Source organism: Sphaerodactylus townsendi, linkage group LG11, assembly GCF_021028975.2.
Source record: "Sphaerodactylus townsendi isolate TG3544 linkage group LG11, MPM_Stown_v2.3, whole genome shotgun sequence".
In the NCBI taxonomy this organism is placed as follows: domain Eukaryota; kingdom Metazoa; phylum Chordata; class Lepidosauria; order Squamata; family Sphaerodactylidae; genus Sphaerodactylus; species Sphaerodactylus townsendi.
In genome coordinates, this window is record NC_059435.1 from 44,878,553 (window position 1) to 44,894,765 (window position 16,213).

A 16,213-nucleotide genomic window follows, 5' to 3' on the forward strand; every position below is an offset into this window, starting at 1 on the left:
CCACCAAGCTTATTCCCGAGTAACACACGCCTCGGAGCCAACCGTTTTTTCTAAACTAAAACCTCCGAATTCAGGTTAAATTGCCATGTTGGCGCTTTGCGATAAATAAGTGGGTTTTGGGTTGCAGTTTGGGCACTCGGTCTCGAAAAGGTTCGCCATCACTGCCCTATTTGCATCCATGCGCACCTTCAGATGTTTAAGGGCTTGTTCTGCAACCAGCTCTTCCTTCTTGTTCCACTCCACAGCGTTCATTATGCAAGTCCACAGGAGTCCAATCACGGCTGGTTCTGGCAGATCATTTCTCTTCATTTCTTCTTTTACATAAAGCACCATCTGCAATGAAAGACAGATACAACAAAGAAAAGCAAAGAAAATCTTGAACACCTCTTTATTTCAAAGTTTTCTGGCAGCAGGCATGTGTCCCACAACTCTTTGCTTATCCCTGATGTACATAAAAGTGAAAAGCTGAAAAAAGGAATCAAAAGAAAGCAAAGCATTTTAGATAAAAGACTAATGTTCACTGCACCTCAAAAATCAGTCAATAAATATTATCACGCAGTCACAATTTGGGCTAAAATTAAACCGGAAAGTAACCATTTGAGACTGGCCTGGGGATACCCAAAATGATCCAAATACTCAGAATTCTGGGAACAGAAAAAGTTAACTCCTAGAATTTCAAAAAGACTTGAGTTTCAAGACTAAGGAGGGAGAGAGATTAAATGAGCCCTGGGGAAATAGCTGTTTGGTGGCATCTGGTCCCTTTACATTCTAAATGGGTGAGTTCCAATTAACAGCTGATAGTCTCCAACTCTTGACAGCCAGGTCTATCCCCTTCAAGCCCCTTTATATATTTAAAATAGAAACAGGAACAACCCAGGACTTACCAGGATAGCATCACTCCAGTGGTGACTCTCCCTTACCTCTTTAATTGGGCATTCCTGAGAAAGACGTTCCTGGAGTTCTTTTTGTAGTTCTTTCCGAGTCCCCAGGGACTGCTGGACTCTGAGGAAATCTGAGAGCTCTTTTAGGCCAGCATCAGTGAAATACTTGGCAAAATGCTCCACATTCTGCCGATTGGGTGGAAACAGTTCCTGGAACAAAAATGTTTTCTTTCTGCATAACGGATTATGTAATTTACAGACTTGGGCAAGGAGGAAGACTGAATCAGAAGTGACATCACTGCATCAGATCTGCATCAGAAGCAACATCACTGCATTGCTGGCAACCCCCCCCCTCCCACTGCAAGATGAGATTCCCACCATTTGGGCTGGCAATCTTATGATGTCAAGTACATGGTAACAAATGACAAGTGGAGCTGCAACAGGGAACAAAAGAGAAGCTACTACACCAAGGCAAAGACAAAAATACAAGAATGCCAAATATGTTGCATTTAATGTGAAACACAAAACACAAATGTGTATACCCACCCCCAAGAAATGCAAAAACAAGTGCATTAGTCTAACACAGGGGTCTGCAACCTGTGGCTCGCCAGATGTTCATGGACTACAAATCCCATCACCCCCTGCCAGCATGGCCAATTGGAACATCTGGAGAGCCACAGGTTGCAGACCCCTCTAACACATCAAAGTTCCATAACAGAATCACTGTTGAGTCAACTGATCTTTAGTCCAAATCTTATGACGTTACCAGCATGCTGTCCACTATTGGTAGCTGTGGATCATGTTACTGTGTTTCCAGTTGCTTGAAGTTGGGTGTCTTTGCCATTTATTAGCTCCACTGGGAAAGCGTAAGATGTAGAACAGGAATTCTGGTGCCCTGCCAATATTAGTAATGCACTGCTACTTGGAATTTAGGATTGAACTGTCAAAGTATTCCCAGATTTTAGCAGGAGCCAGGCTGTATGCAGAAGTGAGAAGCCTGCATCCATTTCACATTGCTTAGCAGTCAAATATTTTAAAAGCACATACTTACTAGTAACCTCTTGTCCAAGTTAGCTTTCCTTAAGGAGGAGGTAACTGAATTGGCATCTTTCTCTAGCATCCATGCTTTAAAAAGCTTTACAGCAAATGAGGCGGCAATACCTGTGGGGAAAAATAAAGAATAAAAACAAAGCAAGCTGCTGTACAGCTATACACTTTCAGTGTACAGACAACTGCTTAACAGTTGTCAACCTGAAAGCAATAAAATGTTGACATTACAGGCTGTTTTGCATAGTAAGACATTATGGACCTAAGGGATATGACCTACTAAAATCCAAGTGTCTGAAGTACATGCAAAAGAGGATTATGGGCCAAGGCAAATAAAAAAGGTAATTATACCACCACACAATAGGTTTCCAATGTATGTGCAATTTCAAAACAAACAAATGAAAGTCAATCATATATCTACTGAAATGGCTATATTTTTCACAGATACCAGTTACAGACTTCTGTTTTGCTTCTGTTTGAAGTATTCAACATAGGAATACATTAAACTCTCTTCAACTAGATAAAAGCACCCAGTTATGGGAAGGCGCTAGGGAATTCCACTGAATGTTTTTAGAAATAGGTATAAATACCTGGACGATCAACAGTGCAATCCTGAGGCTGGGGGTACTTGCGCCATGGCATGGAATGGCACAGCTGCAGCAGAGCCACGCCAATTCCTCAGAAACTTGCTGTGCGCTGCTGCCAGCCAGTCAACAGCAATGCTGCCACTTCCCCCTGAAAGTAGCCTATGCAGCAAAATGAACTGCACCACTGATTTTACTGTTCTTAATCCGCACCAGCAAATGGGGCATTCCCAGGCTGAAAGGGCTCAGTGAGCTGACTAAAGTTGGCCCTACCCCCAGGAATGCTCCTTTCAACACCAGCAGAGGCTCCGGAGCTGAAGGACGAAGAGTTTGGATTCACATCTCAGTTTTCTCAACCATAAGGAGTCTCAAAGCAGCTTACAAACTCCTTCCCTTCCTCTCCCCACAACAGGCACCTTGTGAGGTAGGTGGGACTGAGTTCTGAAAGGAGTGTGGCTAGCCCAACGTCACCCAGCAGGCTTTATATGTAGAAGGGGGGGAACAAATCCAGTTCACCAGATGAGAGATCCCCATTCATGTGGAGGACAGGGAATCAAGTTCTCCGCAGCGCTTAACCACTACACCATGCTGGCGTCTGAGTATTGTGCCACTGAAAGGCTCCCCATCCCAGAAGAAGTGCCTCTGCACTGACATAAATGCCCCTTATGCCAGTCCAAGTGGCATTTATGCCAGCACGTGCTCACCCCACCTCTTAAGCAGTTTCACCTGCCTCCCATCAGGATTGCGCTGCAGATCTCTTATCCTACAAAACCACAGTGGAGCGAAATAGCAGGTTTTAGATGCAGGAACCGGGCAGTGGAGTTGCCATGGTAATCATCTGTTGAGAATGATTAAAATGTACCTTGCTATTCCATTCTTAGAATCTTTTCTACGTGGCTGAGGTGGGAAGCTCAACATAAATATATACTATGGTCTCAAGAAGCCTCCCCTTTGCCCCATCCAGGATTTTTCATTTGGGGTAGAACTCACTGTCATTATAGTTTGAGATGCACTCCATATTAAGGCAGAGGCTCTCGACACACATGCAGAAATCAGTTGGATGCACTTCTAGTAAACCTGATTAGAAACCAGGTAAAAGGGTCAAATCAGATATGATGCAGCATTAGAATATCCCATTGCATTGCGATTTAAAAAAAAAACCACACAAACTCATTTGCAATTCTACATGGCTCATTTGAAGATTAAGAATACTGGGTTGGGAAGGGGCTGCTGATCCCTTCCCTCCTGTGCTGCCCTCCCATCTGCCTAAAGCTGCAATTAGTTTGATGGGAATGGGAGAAGCAAGCCAGTCAGGTACAATAAATGAGCAGAGAACACCTTCCCCCATGCCTTCCTACTGGACTCCATGAGTGCTCAAATGTTGCCCATGTCCCAGAGTGGGTTTAATGTGAGGCTCAGCTGGAAGCCATATCGCTTTCTGGAGAACGCCAACACCCACTGCTTTAAGACATTTGTTCTCCTTTCAAGCTTTGTTCAAATTAGGACACTCAACAATAGGTCTTGTAATACTCTCCTTCTGTTCCTCTATAGATGAGACCTCTCATCCCTCTAGCCAAAGCAGCATAAAGAAGAACAAGCATTGTACCATGAAGGGAAAAAATTACCTTCTTTGACAATGTTGTCAGTAAAAAGGCTTGTTAAAATAGTAGCAGGGAGCGTTCCATTGGCTAACAGGATACCAGTGAGCATTGCCAGCTTTGTCTGCTCTGTTTCAGAAAAGGCTTTAAGGAATAACAGGAGCTGAAAGATGCGGGAGGGAAATAAAGACAGCTTTGAATATTCAGATTTTAAACCCACCTTACCCAACCCAGTCTTCCCAAGCTATCTTGAAATGCCAGCTCCATTGGTGTTACTAGCAGTCTCATAAAGGCAGCTCAGGGATAGCAAAGCCTCATCTGAGGGTTGCATGGTTACATCCATCCAGGTAGAATGGTTAGAAAGTCAGACTAGGATCTGGTAGATCCAGATTCAGATCCCCTGGTCTGCCTTGAAGGTTGCTGGGTGACCTTGATTTGTCTGGGAAACAAGACTAAAATGCACTAAATTAATAAACCACATACATGAACATTGCTTATCCATGACCCTGACTATTATTTGAACAGGAGAGCTACAAGGAATACCAGAGGCATGACATGGAGGCAGGCAAAGGCAAACCATTACCAAACGTCTCTTGCCTTGAAAACCAATGGGGTTGCACTCAGCTGTGACTTGACAGCAAAAAACAAAACAAAACACCATGAACATGCAATACTGCCCTTAAAAGAAAATTTTCACTCTGAAACAATGATCTTGAAACCGATGGGAAGTTTATCAGAAGTTATTTATTGGACAGGCTTGGTCTACAAAAGAAAGCATGTTGCGCAAGGGGAAAAAAGCAAAAGAACATTTAAAGATCCAATCTTAGGAAAGGGATCTGAACTCTCTGAAAAGAACCATAAACGTCATAATAATGAGTTAATTATCAATCTTCTAAGGAATAAAAAGCAGCCATAAAAAGAACATCTTTTTCTTTTGTATTGAAAAAAAAGTAAAACTTAATGGCTGTATAGTTCAATGAACTTGATCCCGTAACCTCTTCAATTAGTAGGAAGACCTCAATAAATTGATCTAACTCAATAAAATATGTTACCCAGTGGATGGGTATTCAGTGTGGTATGATGGTTCTTGGACTAGAATCTAGGAGATCCTACTGCTTTGCCTTCAAATCCTACTGGATTTAGCCTTCGAACCAGGAGCCTATCTATTCCTGCACCTATTTTCCTTCTCATGAGAGATAATAATCATATAATATAAACAATATCTGAATTTTTGGCATCAGACAACACTGGAATATCTTTCTATTTACATATGAAATAATTTTCATTTTGTTCAAAATATATCATTTTGTTCCTTGCTCAATTGTTAAGCATAGCCCAAATTAGGTTCTGGGAGAAAATTCCAATTCTAATTACCCCACTTAGGACTTTTCATGAAATGAACATGATGTTCAGTTCCAAGCGGTTATTATAACCAACTTGCGACACAGACTTCTTTCAGAGTTTTTACTTGCCTATTATAGTTTCAGTTATTAGATCTGCAGAGTTCATCCTGAAACACTGAAGTAATTCAGAAGAGTTCCTTACCTCCCCTTCCACCAATTTATCTGCTATCAGATAAGCACCAGGATAGCTATATGTACTACAAAGGCCAATTGCGTTTAGGAAAAGCAACATGCCCAGTTCCAATTTCAGTGTCACATTCCAGGAGTGTTTGAACACTTACTTTTTTGCAAGAGGAGTTCCAAATAGTGACATATTATGATTTGTTGCAATAAGCTTCTAGTCCTTTTCTTACATTACAAAAAAACCCATATCTGACAATTGAAAATTCATTATAACTTCAATAGCACAAACAACTCCATAAGCGTTAGATCAGATCCTATTTTTTCTTCTTTGGGAATAGAGAAGGCTTGCTCAATTCCTTAAGTTTTATTTTTATTGCCTAAACATGGCAGCAGGCGGGAACCAGTGCTAAACTTGATGTATGCGGTGTGCTGGCTAGAATATCAAACTAGGAACTTGGAGACCTAGGTATGAATCCCCATTCTGCCATAGAAACTCACTGGGTGACCTTTGGCTGGTCACTCTCAGTCTCAACTACCTCACAAGATGGTTGTTGCTAGGAGAGGAGAACAATGTTGTAAGCTGCTCTGGGTTAGGGGAAAATGCAGGGTATACATAATATCTAAGTAAAGAGCCACGGCCACACAGCCCGGAAAACCCTCCAGAACCAGCTAAGTAAAGAGCGTTTATTAAAACATTGAAAAATTGGGATGGGGAAAGAGAACTCTGCAGGAATCCTCAAAAAGAAAAAAAAATCAAAGCATGTAAAAGGCCCACTTGCCCTGCTCTATATTATTTAACGACATTTTTTGTTGTAAGCTTTCATAGACAATAACCTCCTTCACCAGAGAAATAAAACTGATGTTGGTCCAAAATACCCATGATGTGAGCTGCAGTAAAGTACAGAAAAGCAAGACAAAATACACATCTGAATTGGCCTATGTCTGTGGTGGAGAACCTATGGCACTCCAGATGTTCAAGAACTACAATTCCCATCAGCCCCTGCCAGCATGGTCAATTGGCCATGCTGGCAGGGGCTGATGGGAATTGTAGTCCATGAACATCTGGAGTGCCATAGGTTCGCCATCACTGGCCTATGTAGACCACATAATTAAATAGTGATAAAAGGATGGTGCTCTCTCTTCTCTGTGATGGGGATTGGCCCAGTGGAAAACAGTGCTTGGAATGCTTATTTCTCTCCATCAATGGATTGTGTTATGGTTCAACCTGGCTTGATGGGGTATGGAATGTAATGGGTGCTGTAAACATACATATTTCAGTACACGGCATACAAAATGCTACTCTGGACTTAAAACTGACAGTGCCACTTATCACTTGGATACAAAGGCTCATTCCGCACATGCAGAATAATGCACTTTCAAACTGCTTTCAGTGCTCTTTGAAGCTGTGTGGAATGGCAAACTCCACTTGCAAACAGTTGTGAAAGTGGTTTGAAAACGCATTATTTTGCGTGTGCGGAAGGGGCCAAAGAGAATTAGAACAGACTGTTTTGCTCACATATGCATATATAGAAGAATGCTGTTCTTGGCTGAACCATCTCAAGCTTCCCACTATGTACTCTGAAGAACAAGAGTATTTCTTTTTTGGCACCAGCTAAACAGCATCTCTGTATATAACTGAGTAAGCCTTTGGCCGGGTGGTGACGACTCACTCCCAGCCAATCCCCGATGCCTTACTCCAGCCAATTGCTGTATACATGAATGAGGTCAGGACAGCTGCAGTACACATGGCTTGGGGACAAGGCATGAGTGAAGGCTCCAATGGCTGAACTGGTTTGAGCATGACAGGCCGCTAAAACTGCCATTTGCTGGCTGCCTTCCCGTCTACCATTTTCCATTTGATGGCGGACTTGCCTCATAACCGAAAGGTGTATTTTCTTTCCCGCCTGTCCTTCCTTCTTCCACCTGTTTCCTTCCCTCAGACCGCATTTTTCTTTCCCTCCCTCACCCTTCCTTCCTCCACCTGTTTCTTTTCCACAGACCCCATAGGTGACTGCCTTTTTTCTTTCTGTCACTCTCTTCATACATCCATCTGCTGTGAACATGCATCAGAAACAGAGGAGACAAACCAAGGGCAGTGCAGAGCCAAAACACATGGGGGAAAGGATGGACAGCTGTCACTCCCCCCCCCCCATCCTCTTTTAAGAGCCAACAAGCAGCCGCTTCCTCACCCTTGCTCCTCCAGCGCTCCAGCATCCCCAGCAACACCCTTCCTGCCTCACTTTCGTTACACCTTCCAAGGAGAAGCCGGGGGGGGGGGTGCCCAGAAGAGGACCAAGCTTCTCAAGCAAGCTGCAGGGTCCTGGGAGACATGGAGTGAGTTTAACTGGGGAGGAACAAGCATAGCCAGGTGACTCCATGGAAAATCCTGAGCAGCTTCAGTCCATGCAGATGTGCATCTGCGTGCTTGAGGAGTGTCTATGAGAGTGAGTGAGTGATCCAGTGCGTGGATGCCCCTGCCCCTGCCCTTCAAGTCCAGTGCCTGCCTCCAAGCCAGGGCTTTGGATGTTCACCTTCTCAGAAATGAGGTTGCTAATCTCACTATTCCTTGCTAATGAAAGCTGTGTCTTTTTTGTCCCCCTTTTCCTTGCCTGACACCCCAGGGAGATGTTTACGGTAATGAATCCACTTCACAGCCAAGATGCAACAAAGGGGAGGTCAGAAAGGGAGAGACAGAGAGGATCTGGGGGTGTAAATGAATGTATGTGTGAGCAAGAGACAAAGAAAGAAGCAGGCAGAGAAGGAGAGAGAGCACAAAATAGCCAACATTGGCCAGGGGGAAGAAAGACAGGAGCATTTGGCCCCCTCAGTGGCCCCCTTAACCCACTAACAGTTTTCTAGAGCCCATTTTATTTGTTCAGAAAATGGGCTTTTCTGCTAGTCAGTCATAATTTACCAATATCCTTGGTAAATGGGGAGCTATCAAGAATTTCAGGAGGAACAGCAGAGTTTTGTTGCACTAAAGAGCTTTTAAAATACAGCTGTCCACGAGGTGCTGCATTTCCCGTGCAGATCTCTCCTACAAAAACTTTTATCAGTCATTTTATCATAATGATAAAAGAGAGCAAGGGACCATTAGAATTTTCATGCAGTGAATGATTTCTACATTAGGTGCTGCTACAGTCTCTTAAAGCAAAGAATCAAACATCTCAGGCACGAAGCATGGGGGAGAGGGGCAGGATCAGCCACTGGTGATCAGGGCAGGGATTTTTATCAATTAATTATAAAGAAAATATTTTTGATCGGGATATCTCCTTTTAAAAAAATCATTAATTTTAAAATGGTAAATGGGTAAGATCAGCAGCTGCCTGTATTTCAGTATTCTCTATTCTGGCAGCCTCTTTGTGGAATGGCCTCATGGAGAAAGTGAAGAAGGCTCCCATAATTCTATCATTCCACAGCATGTGTAGATCAGAAGTGTTCAGGAAGGTGACTTTTTAAAGTTGAAGTAGAACTGTTCAAGAGGATGTAAAAGGTCAAGGGATGTCTTTATTACATGTGTTATCTTGCTGTATTATTTCGCAACTTTTGTTATTCGGTTTTTGGATTTCTTATATGCCATATTTTCTGCAGTTTTTGTTGCATCGTTTTCTAACTTTGAAATCCAGCCTTGCTACACTGTTTATTTATGTCTTATACTCTTCCTACAGCATTATTTGAAATCCATCTTGATCCTCTACAGAAAGGCAGACTTTAGATTAAATAAATGAAATGCTGACAAATGCATGAATGCCATGCACTTCTTAGAAGAGCCGTTCTTCCTCTTCCCCCACATAGGAGGGAAGGCCGTTTCTTAGACAGTTCCTGCTGAAAGTATAATCTGTACCTTCCATAAACATGATTCCTCCCCTTTGTATGCATCTTGAAGAATTCTTACATTACATTAAATGCGCGTATGGCTGAGTATACAATTTAAAACCAAGCATTAATTTGAGTACTGTTTTTTGTGTTATTTTTAAAATGGATGCATGCTGGCTCTTTCTTTCAAGCAGCTGGCAACATGTAGCTGTGAACTGTATGCATGTTCTTTGAATTGTGCTTACAGAACTTACAGTCCTCAGCTGAAGTAATTTTGGGGGGAACTTTCAGTAAGAAATTCATGTTTTAGAGAGGCTTCCCAGAAATGTAAATTTGACATATGTCAAGCTATTTCTGTCACTAAACTCCAAGCCCACAGTGTTAAAACAAGATTGCATTTACCTACTGTGAGCAGTTTGCCATAACTTTGCTAAGCACCCCCAGCAATTAAGGATCTCCAGTGTTGGGGTGAAGGTAGAAGAGGAAAGGAAAAAGGATGGCTTGAACACAGTGAGTCAGGATTACTCATAACAGTACATTACTGTAATTAAAAGTAAAACCAGGTTTGTGCAGTAGGGAGAACTGCACATTTAGTTTTAGAAAGCAAAAAAGGTATTATGCACTTGGCATCAATCAAAAGCTATCTATGCTAAATGTACAAAAATCTTTCCACAACAGAACACAAGAAGCAAAACATATATAACAAATGCACAGGTCCAAACTCACTTTGTAAGAGGAAGGGTACAAGAGCAACTCCATCTTTTTACATCACATAGCATGTAAGATATTCCTCAGGATTCCAACAAAATGTAATTCTCCTAGTTCATTCCCATTCTTTTGAAATCCACCCACAGTGTCTAACAGCTGCCCAAGACCAGGGTGATAAATAACCAACATGGCAAGTGTTTTATTCTCTCAAATTCAGTATAGAACAAGGTAAGGAAAGAGATTCCATAGCAATTTTTTTCTCTTCTGGAGCAGCTAGCCATGTATTTACACTATAGTTCACAATCTCCAACATGTCCCCATGTTTTCTAAATGAGGTCTAAATGTCTTCAGACATCTCAATAAATTGGGTTCCTTTCAAATAAATAACAATCATTAGGACATGCAGATGAAACAAATTTGGAAACCAGTTGACATCCAACTTTCCTCCATTAATGTTGTTTATTTTTAATAAACAATTTGTATATGCTAAATGTCAGGTAACTGTGCATGCTGGATAGGGGTTGGTGTACATTCTTTCATTAATTTCTTCAGCGATGTTGACATAATATCTTAGCAGCAATTTATTTACTGTTTCCCATAGCTGATTCTGAATCTGAGCCTCAGATCCAAGGAGAACATAATTACATTAAGTACAGATGGTTGTTTAACATGGAAAATCCTTCTTCATTTCCCATTGACATTCTATTCCATTTTTGAGACTGCACTATACATTGCTCTCACACCTCCAAGTTGGATTGCACCAAGAAATTTTACTTAAATGAAAGTAGAGATTACTGGGATAATTTGTTTTGCATAAAGCAGGCATATGTAGCTCTGTATAAGTTGTTACATATTCTGAAAAATAGTTTTTGTTGAAAAAGATACTCTATAAAAAGGGGCCTGATTTATTTAGAATATGTATGGAAACACAACAGCCCTGCCATTTAGTGGGAAGTTTCCATGTCATACCTTGGCATCCAGTAGCATCAAACAGACAACTGTAATTAACCCCCAAAATATATTAGCAATATTACCTTTTTAATTTCATCTTCAAATGCCTTTTCCAAATACTTATATCTCCGGATGAGTTTATTGAAGACCTAAATGTAACCAGTAGTCAACATGTTTGTTAACAAGAAAAGTAGAACTTTGTTCTCCCTATATGGCCTATAAAATGCACTTTTAATTAATCTATGATAAAAGCAAAATATATTTTAAACAGGTGTCTTTTAAGTGGCAAAAAAGCAAAAGTTGCTTTCTTTAATTGAAACAGAATTGTTGGCATTTTTTAAAAAATGTAAACATCTATGAATTTAAATAATTCAATGATAGCATTAAATAATTCACTCTAATCAACAGCATCATTAAGCCAATCTACTTAGTAATGCTATATTCAAATTATGAACTTTAAAAAAATATGAGTAAGGAATGCATCAATTTAACCCCTACTTTAGAACTCAGAAACACAAACCAACACTTTTAGTTAAGCCCTTTCATAGCTGGACAGTCCCACTCTTTCAGGCAAACTGCCAATCCACTAACAGCAACTACAGTAATAAACCGATGAAGTGTAGTGATTTCCTTGTTTAATACTGTACACCAGTTATATATACTACCAGAAGCAAACTGATGATCCTGCTAAACCCATCTTATATCAGAGATTGTCATCAATCACAAACTACTGGTTGCAAAAGATCCCCCCCCCCTCCCCATGGTTCATTCTTCCATTTCAATTACTCCCTGACCTGAGCATAATGTCGGATGGCATCATGATCTTCATTTGCAGAGAACACACAGTGATTGGTCATCTTGGTCTTATCATTGTCATCTATTCGTGTCCCTCCTGGGGCTAAAAAGAGACAAACAGCACAATTACAGATGATCCATAAATAATACACTAATTACGACTTCTAAGTTAGAAATAATGCAGTCTGTTGTTATCCTTTTATATGTATGTCCCCTCTGCATAAATAATTATTTTTATATGTAGTGGGAATACTTGGAGAGCAAAAACATACTCTGCTTGCAGAAGGTCCTAGGTTTAATCTCAGACGTCTCCCATTAAAGAAAATCAGGTAGCAAGCATTAGTATGTCCCAGATATTGGATAGCTTCTGCCCATTAGAGTAGATAATACTTAGACAGATAAATGGGTCAAATCAATAAAAGGCAGCTTCATGTGTCCATTTTTTTAACCTGCATCACAAACACAGGATTTCTCCAGCTTATGTTCTTTTTTCCTGCCTTCTCTCCGCCCCGACCCGCCACTCATCCATTAAAAATGGCAATGACTCAAGGAAAATACTGCAGTCTAATAAGCTGTATCTCTGCTGGTAAAGAAGCAGGAAAAAAAACTGGAAAGGATGGAGAGGGAAAAGAATATATCGCAAAAATCCAAAACATGAGAACTGCATTAATCATGAGCAAGATCAAGATTTCCTGATTGTACTGTACCACACAGCTAGTCTCACCATTGACTTGGTACTTGGGGCCTCAAATGCATTTGCATGGTCCAATACACAACCCAGTGCTGGCAACCTTTTGGGATTCAGTATGGATGTAAGAAGGGTCCACAGTGAGTAAGATCCAACCAGCTTTTCTGCTGGCGAAAAAGGGAGAGGTCCTCTTTGACTACTCAAAATAGTTATGCTGGGAACCATATGACCTGCATAGAAAAAGTAATGTGAATGGTGGTTGTAATTATCGTGGAAAGATAAATATGCATTAGAATAGCACATGTGTATATGTTGGTTGTATTTATTTATTTATTTGTTTGTTTGTTTGTTTGTTTGTTTGTTTGTTTATACTCGCAATCCAGCCCTTTCTCAGTCCAAGGGACAGGTTCAGGGTGGCTAGCAAGTGAACTAAAAACCCCAACCTGCATTCTGGCTACAGGGCAACATTGTAATGGTGGTGGATGAGCAGAATTCACTCACACAGTTTCATTGTTTGTTATCTGTCTGATAAATTATTCCTGCCCACCTAGGTTTTCTACCTTTTCATCTCAGTTTTGAGTTGTACAGGGCAATTTTGGTACTTCCTTAATCTATAATTTTAAAATGATTGGTCAAAAGTCCTCTTGGAGGGAAAATCTGAACCTGTAACCCAAGTTCTGATTGGGCCAGGAAGGAAACTCCCAAACTAGGAGGAAAGTCCATAAATGAGGCACCCAGGGGTTGAGACAGACCCCACAACTCCATGTCAGTGAAAAGATGAGAGGTGTCTGGTCTCTAAACAACCTAGTGTTGGGCCCATCCATCAGGAGAGTGATGTGTAAACTTTTTAAAGTAAAGATCAGTAAGCAAATACCTCTTATGTTCTTTTTCCAGTATTATGCCTTAATTCTACCTGTTAATGAATTCTTGCCGAACATCTGTACTTTGTAGAATACACGTTTATCTGTTTTTTTAAACCTTGATCTCTGGACTTTATTGGGACTGCACTGGAAAGACAACAGTCAGAAGTACCTAGGTTACCTGGCAACCAAAGAGAGGTGGTGTTGAAAGGACAGTTTCAAAAGGAAGAGGGAGAAGGGGTATCCTTTTTAGTCTAGCTTTCACACACATCCAAATACACACACATCCCTCTGGCAGGCAAGAGGTGGCCAGAAAGGAAAAGGGGGCAGATAGGTCCTGGCCCAGGAACCCCAAAATCTTCTGATATGGAGTGGTTAAGAGTGATGCACTCTAATTTGGAAAGTCAAGTTGATTCCCTCATTCTTCTATGTGAAACCTGCTGGGTGACCTTGGGCTAGTCACAGTTCCCTCAGAGCTCTCTCAGCCCCAACAACCTCATAGGGTAGCTGTTGTAGGAATGGTTAGAGAAGGTGGTTTATTGTACTCTGCCTTGAAAATCCTAGAAAAGTGGGGTATAAAAACCAATTCTTCTTCTCCAATCTGAAAGTATTCCTAGGAAAAGTGTTTTTGTTTTACTTTAAAACAGATCATTTGGTTCTTGGCCAACATGGGGGACCGTGCTAAGACCCCATGCAGAAGGAAAATTCGCAGCTGGGGAAAGCCAAGATCAGACTGATTGAAAGACAATAGTGTAGAGGAGAATTGGATCAAACTGAGCAAAAAGTTGGCTGGATCCCAATCAGCAGGGCGCTCACTGTAGCATAGTGTAGTTACACAGGCAACTCTGCAGCTAAATGTTAAAGAAATTTAGGCGTACTGGACAGCATTTCTACTATAACAGCCACAAAATTCAATCTGTTTGTCAACATGAAACAAATATACACAGCATAATATGAAATAAACAAACAAAAATAGTACCAGGATCAAGGAGTGAGAGTAATATTAGTTGCCAGAAAAAGGAAACCAAGATGGTATGTGGTATTAGCTCTGAAAGTGTTAACGTTTTCAGTCTGACATACTTACCCAGCATGCTGCCAGCTATCAAGATGTCAAAGAGAGTATCAGCATAGCGACGATAATCTAGCCTTGATCCTGTTGCATCCAGAAACTTGGCTACAGCTTCCAGGTCATCACCAGCTTCATTGAGGCCTTGGACAATTGTATCCCTGAAGACGGTGGGTTCAAATTTCTCCTTTTCATCTAGAGCAGAAAACTATCATTAATCACCATGTGAAGCCTGCAAGCAACTTCTCTGTTGCTTTCAGAACATTTACTGGATGAGCACAAATGTTCTTTGTTAAATAGTCCTTGTTTTTCTTCCTTATATTCAATGGGTTTCCCCAGTGTAGTGAAGGTATGCCCAGCTTCTAAGCAGGAAGTAGAGTAATTGAGAATGGGGATATTTCATGGCAGTTTTCCTGGAGTTTACTTCCTAAGATGAGGGGCAGTATAATTGGTGCTGGCATATTAGTGAGCTAAATGTGAGGCAGGGATGGGACTCATGCCTTTCACTTTTTCAATCTCTTGTAATGGGGGGAATCAGAAAATATTGCAGTTAAATGACATTTTTCATGATGAAAACTGCCATTTTTATTCAATTAACATCCCTTACCACTTATCTTTAAACCCTTTCCTCATGACTGATTTTTCCATTCACCCAGATGCAAGATCAACAGTATTTTAAGTGGATTCCTTTTAATTACATCAGACTTTTATAATCCTACACCTTTAAGAAAAGTCTCAAAAGTCAGGTCTGCAGAAAAAAAGCCATCTGCATCAGATTCTTCAAGGTAGATGATTGACTGGCCTAAACTGTTATAACTACATAGGATTGATCTGTAAGTTTCTCTAATGATTTAAAAACAGTCTTTTATTATATGCTTTTCTTCATGGGGTTTTCATTATGGGCTTTTCCACATGGGGTTTTCTCAACTGGCTCCATACTGTTTTAATTTATCCCCGATTTCCACATGCTTAAAAAAGTTAGAACATCAATATTTTAGTGCCATAAAAAAGAAGAAAGAAATCACTCATCTCCGGATGGAGCTCTTTGACTATTACAGTCTAATTGCCCACCAATTTGTGCCAGGGCCCACCAATACTCAGCTATTCAGCAGGCAGAAGCAAACCAGGAGAAGGAGGGGGAGCAATCTGCATCCCCTGCACGATGATATCACTTCCAACTTGAAGTGGAAGTGCCGGAATCGTACAGTGGGAGGGCCTGAAGCACTTTCCCCAAAAACTCTATGGAAACCACAGAAGTTTTGAGCAACTGCTACAGCACCCCCTGGCATGATGCCAGCACTTACACATCAACCTGGAAGTGAGGTCACTGCATGGGATGCTCCTGAAGCTCTTGAAGGTTGCCAGGAGAGACCTGATAACCCTATCTCAAATACAAATTAGTCATTTTTATCCATCTTGCAATATTTTATAAAGAAGTAATTACACTAACTTGCAGGGGAAAAAAGGAAATGTCAAGCCTACCCCTCTTCCGAGTTTTGAACCGCTGGCCTGTTAGCACCGGCTTCTGATGCTTATTCATAAAATTTCTGGGGAGAAAAGTTTAAAATGTTAAAAATATGTTTTTAGTGGAGAGACTCTAAAATCAAAGTCTTGCTAAGAAAGCACCGCATCATGTGATTTGTGAAATATACTTTATCACCAATTATGTGCTACATCCTGCATCCTGATTTAG

The 16,213-nt window shown here is 41.0% G+C and overlaps 1 protein-coding gene across 2 annotated transcripts in view; it reads right to left on the reverse strand.

The window, feature by feature from the left end:
- Positions 1-16,213, reverse strand: part of BZW2 (basic leucine zipper and W2 domains 2) — a 42,321-nt gene that overhangs the window by 11,836 nt on the left and 14,272 nt on the right. The window contains exons 2-9 of one of the 2 annotated variants that reach the window (XM_048510838.1): positions 16,003-16,067; positions 14,539-14,715; positions 11,906-12,009; positions 11,195-11,260; positions 4,138-4,273; positions 1,933-2,042; positions 921-1,091; positions 187-333 (exon numbers count right to left, since the gene is read on the reverse strand). In XM_048510838.1, coding sequence (XP_048366795.1) covers positions 187-333; positions 921-1,091; positions 1,933-2,042; positions 4,138-4,273; positions 11,195-11,260; positions 11,906-12,009; positions 14,539-14,715; positions 16,003-16,060 — 969 coding nt within the window. In that variant the 5' untranslated portion in view covers positions 16,061-16,067. Of the gene's footprint in view, positions 1-186; positions 334-920; positions 1,092-1,932; positions 2,043-4,137; positions 4,274-11,194; positions 11,261-11,905; positions 12,010-12,630; positions 12,761-14,538; positions 14,716-16,002; positions 16,068-16,213 lie in introns of those variants that run through there. The other variant, XM_048510839.1, reaches the window with a different exon arrangement.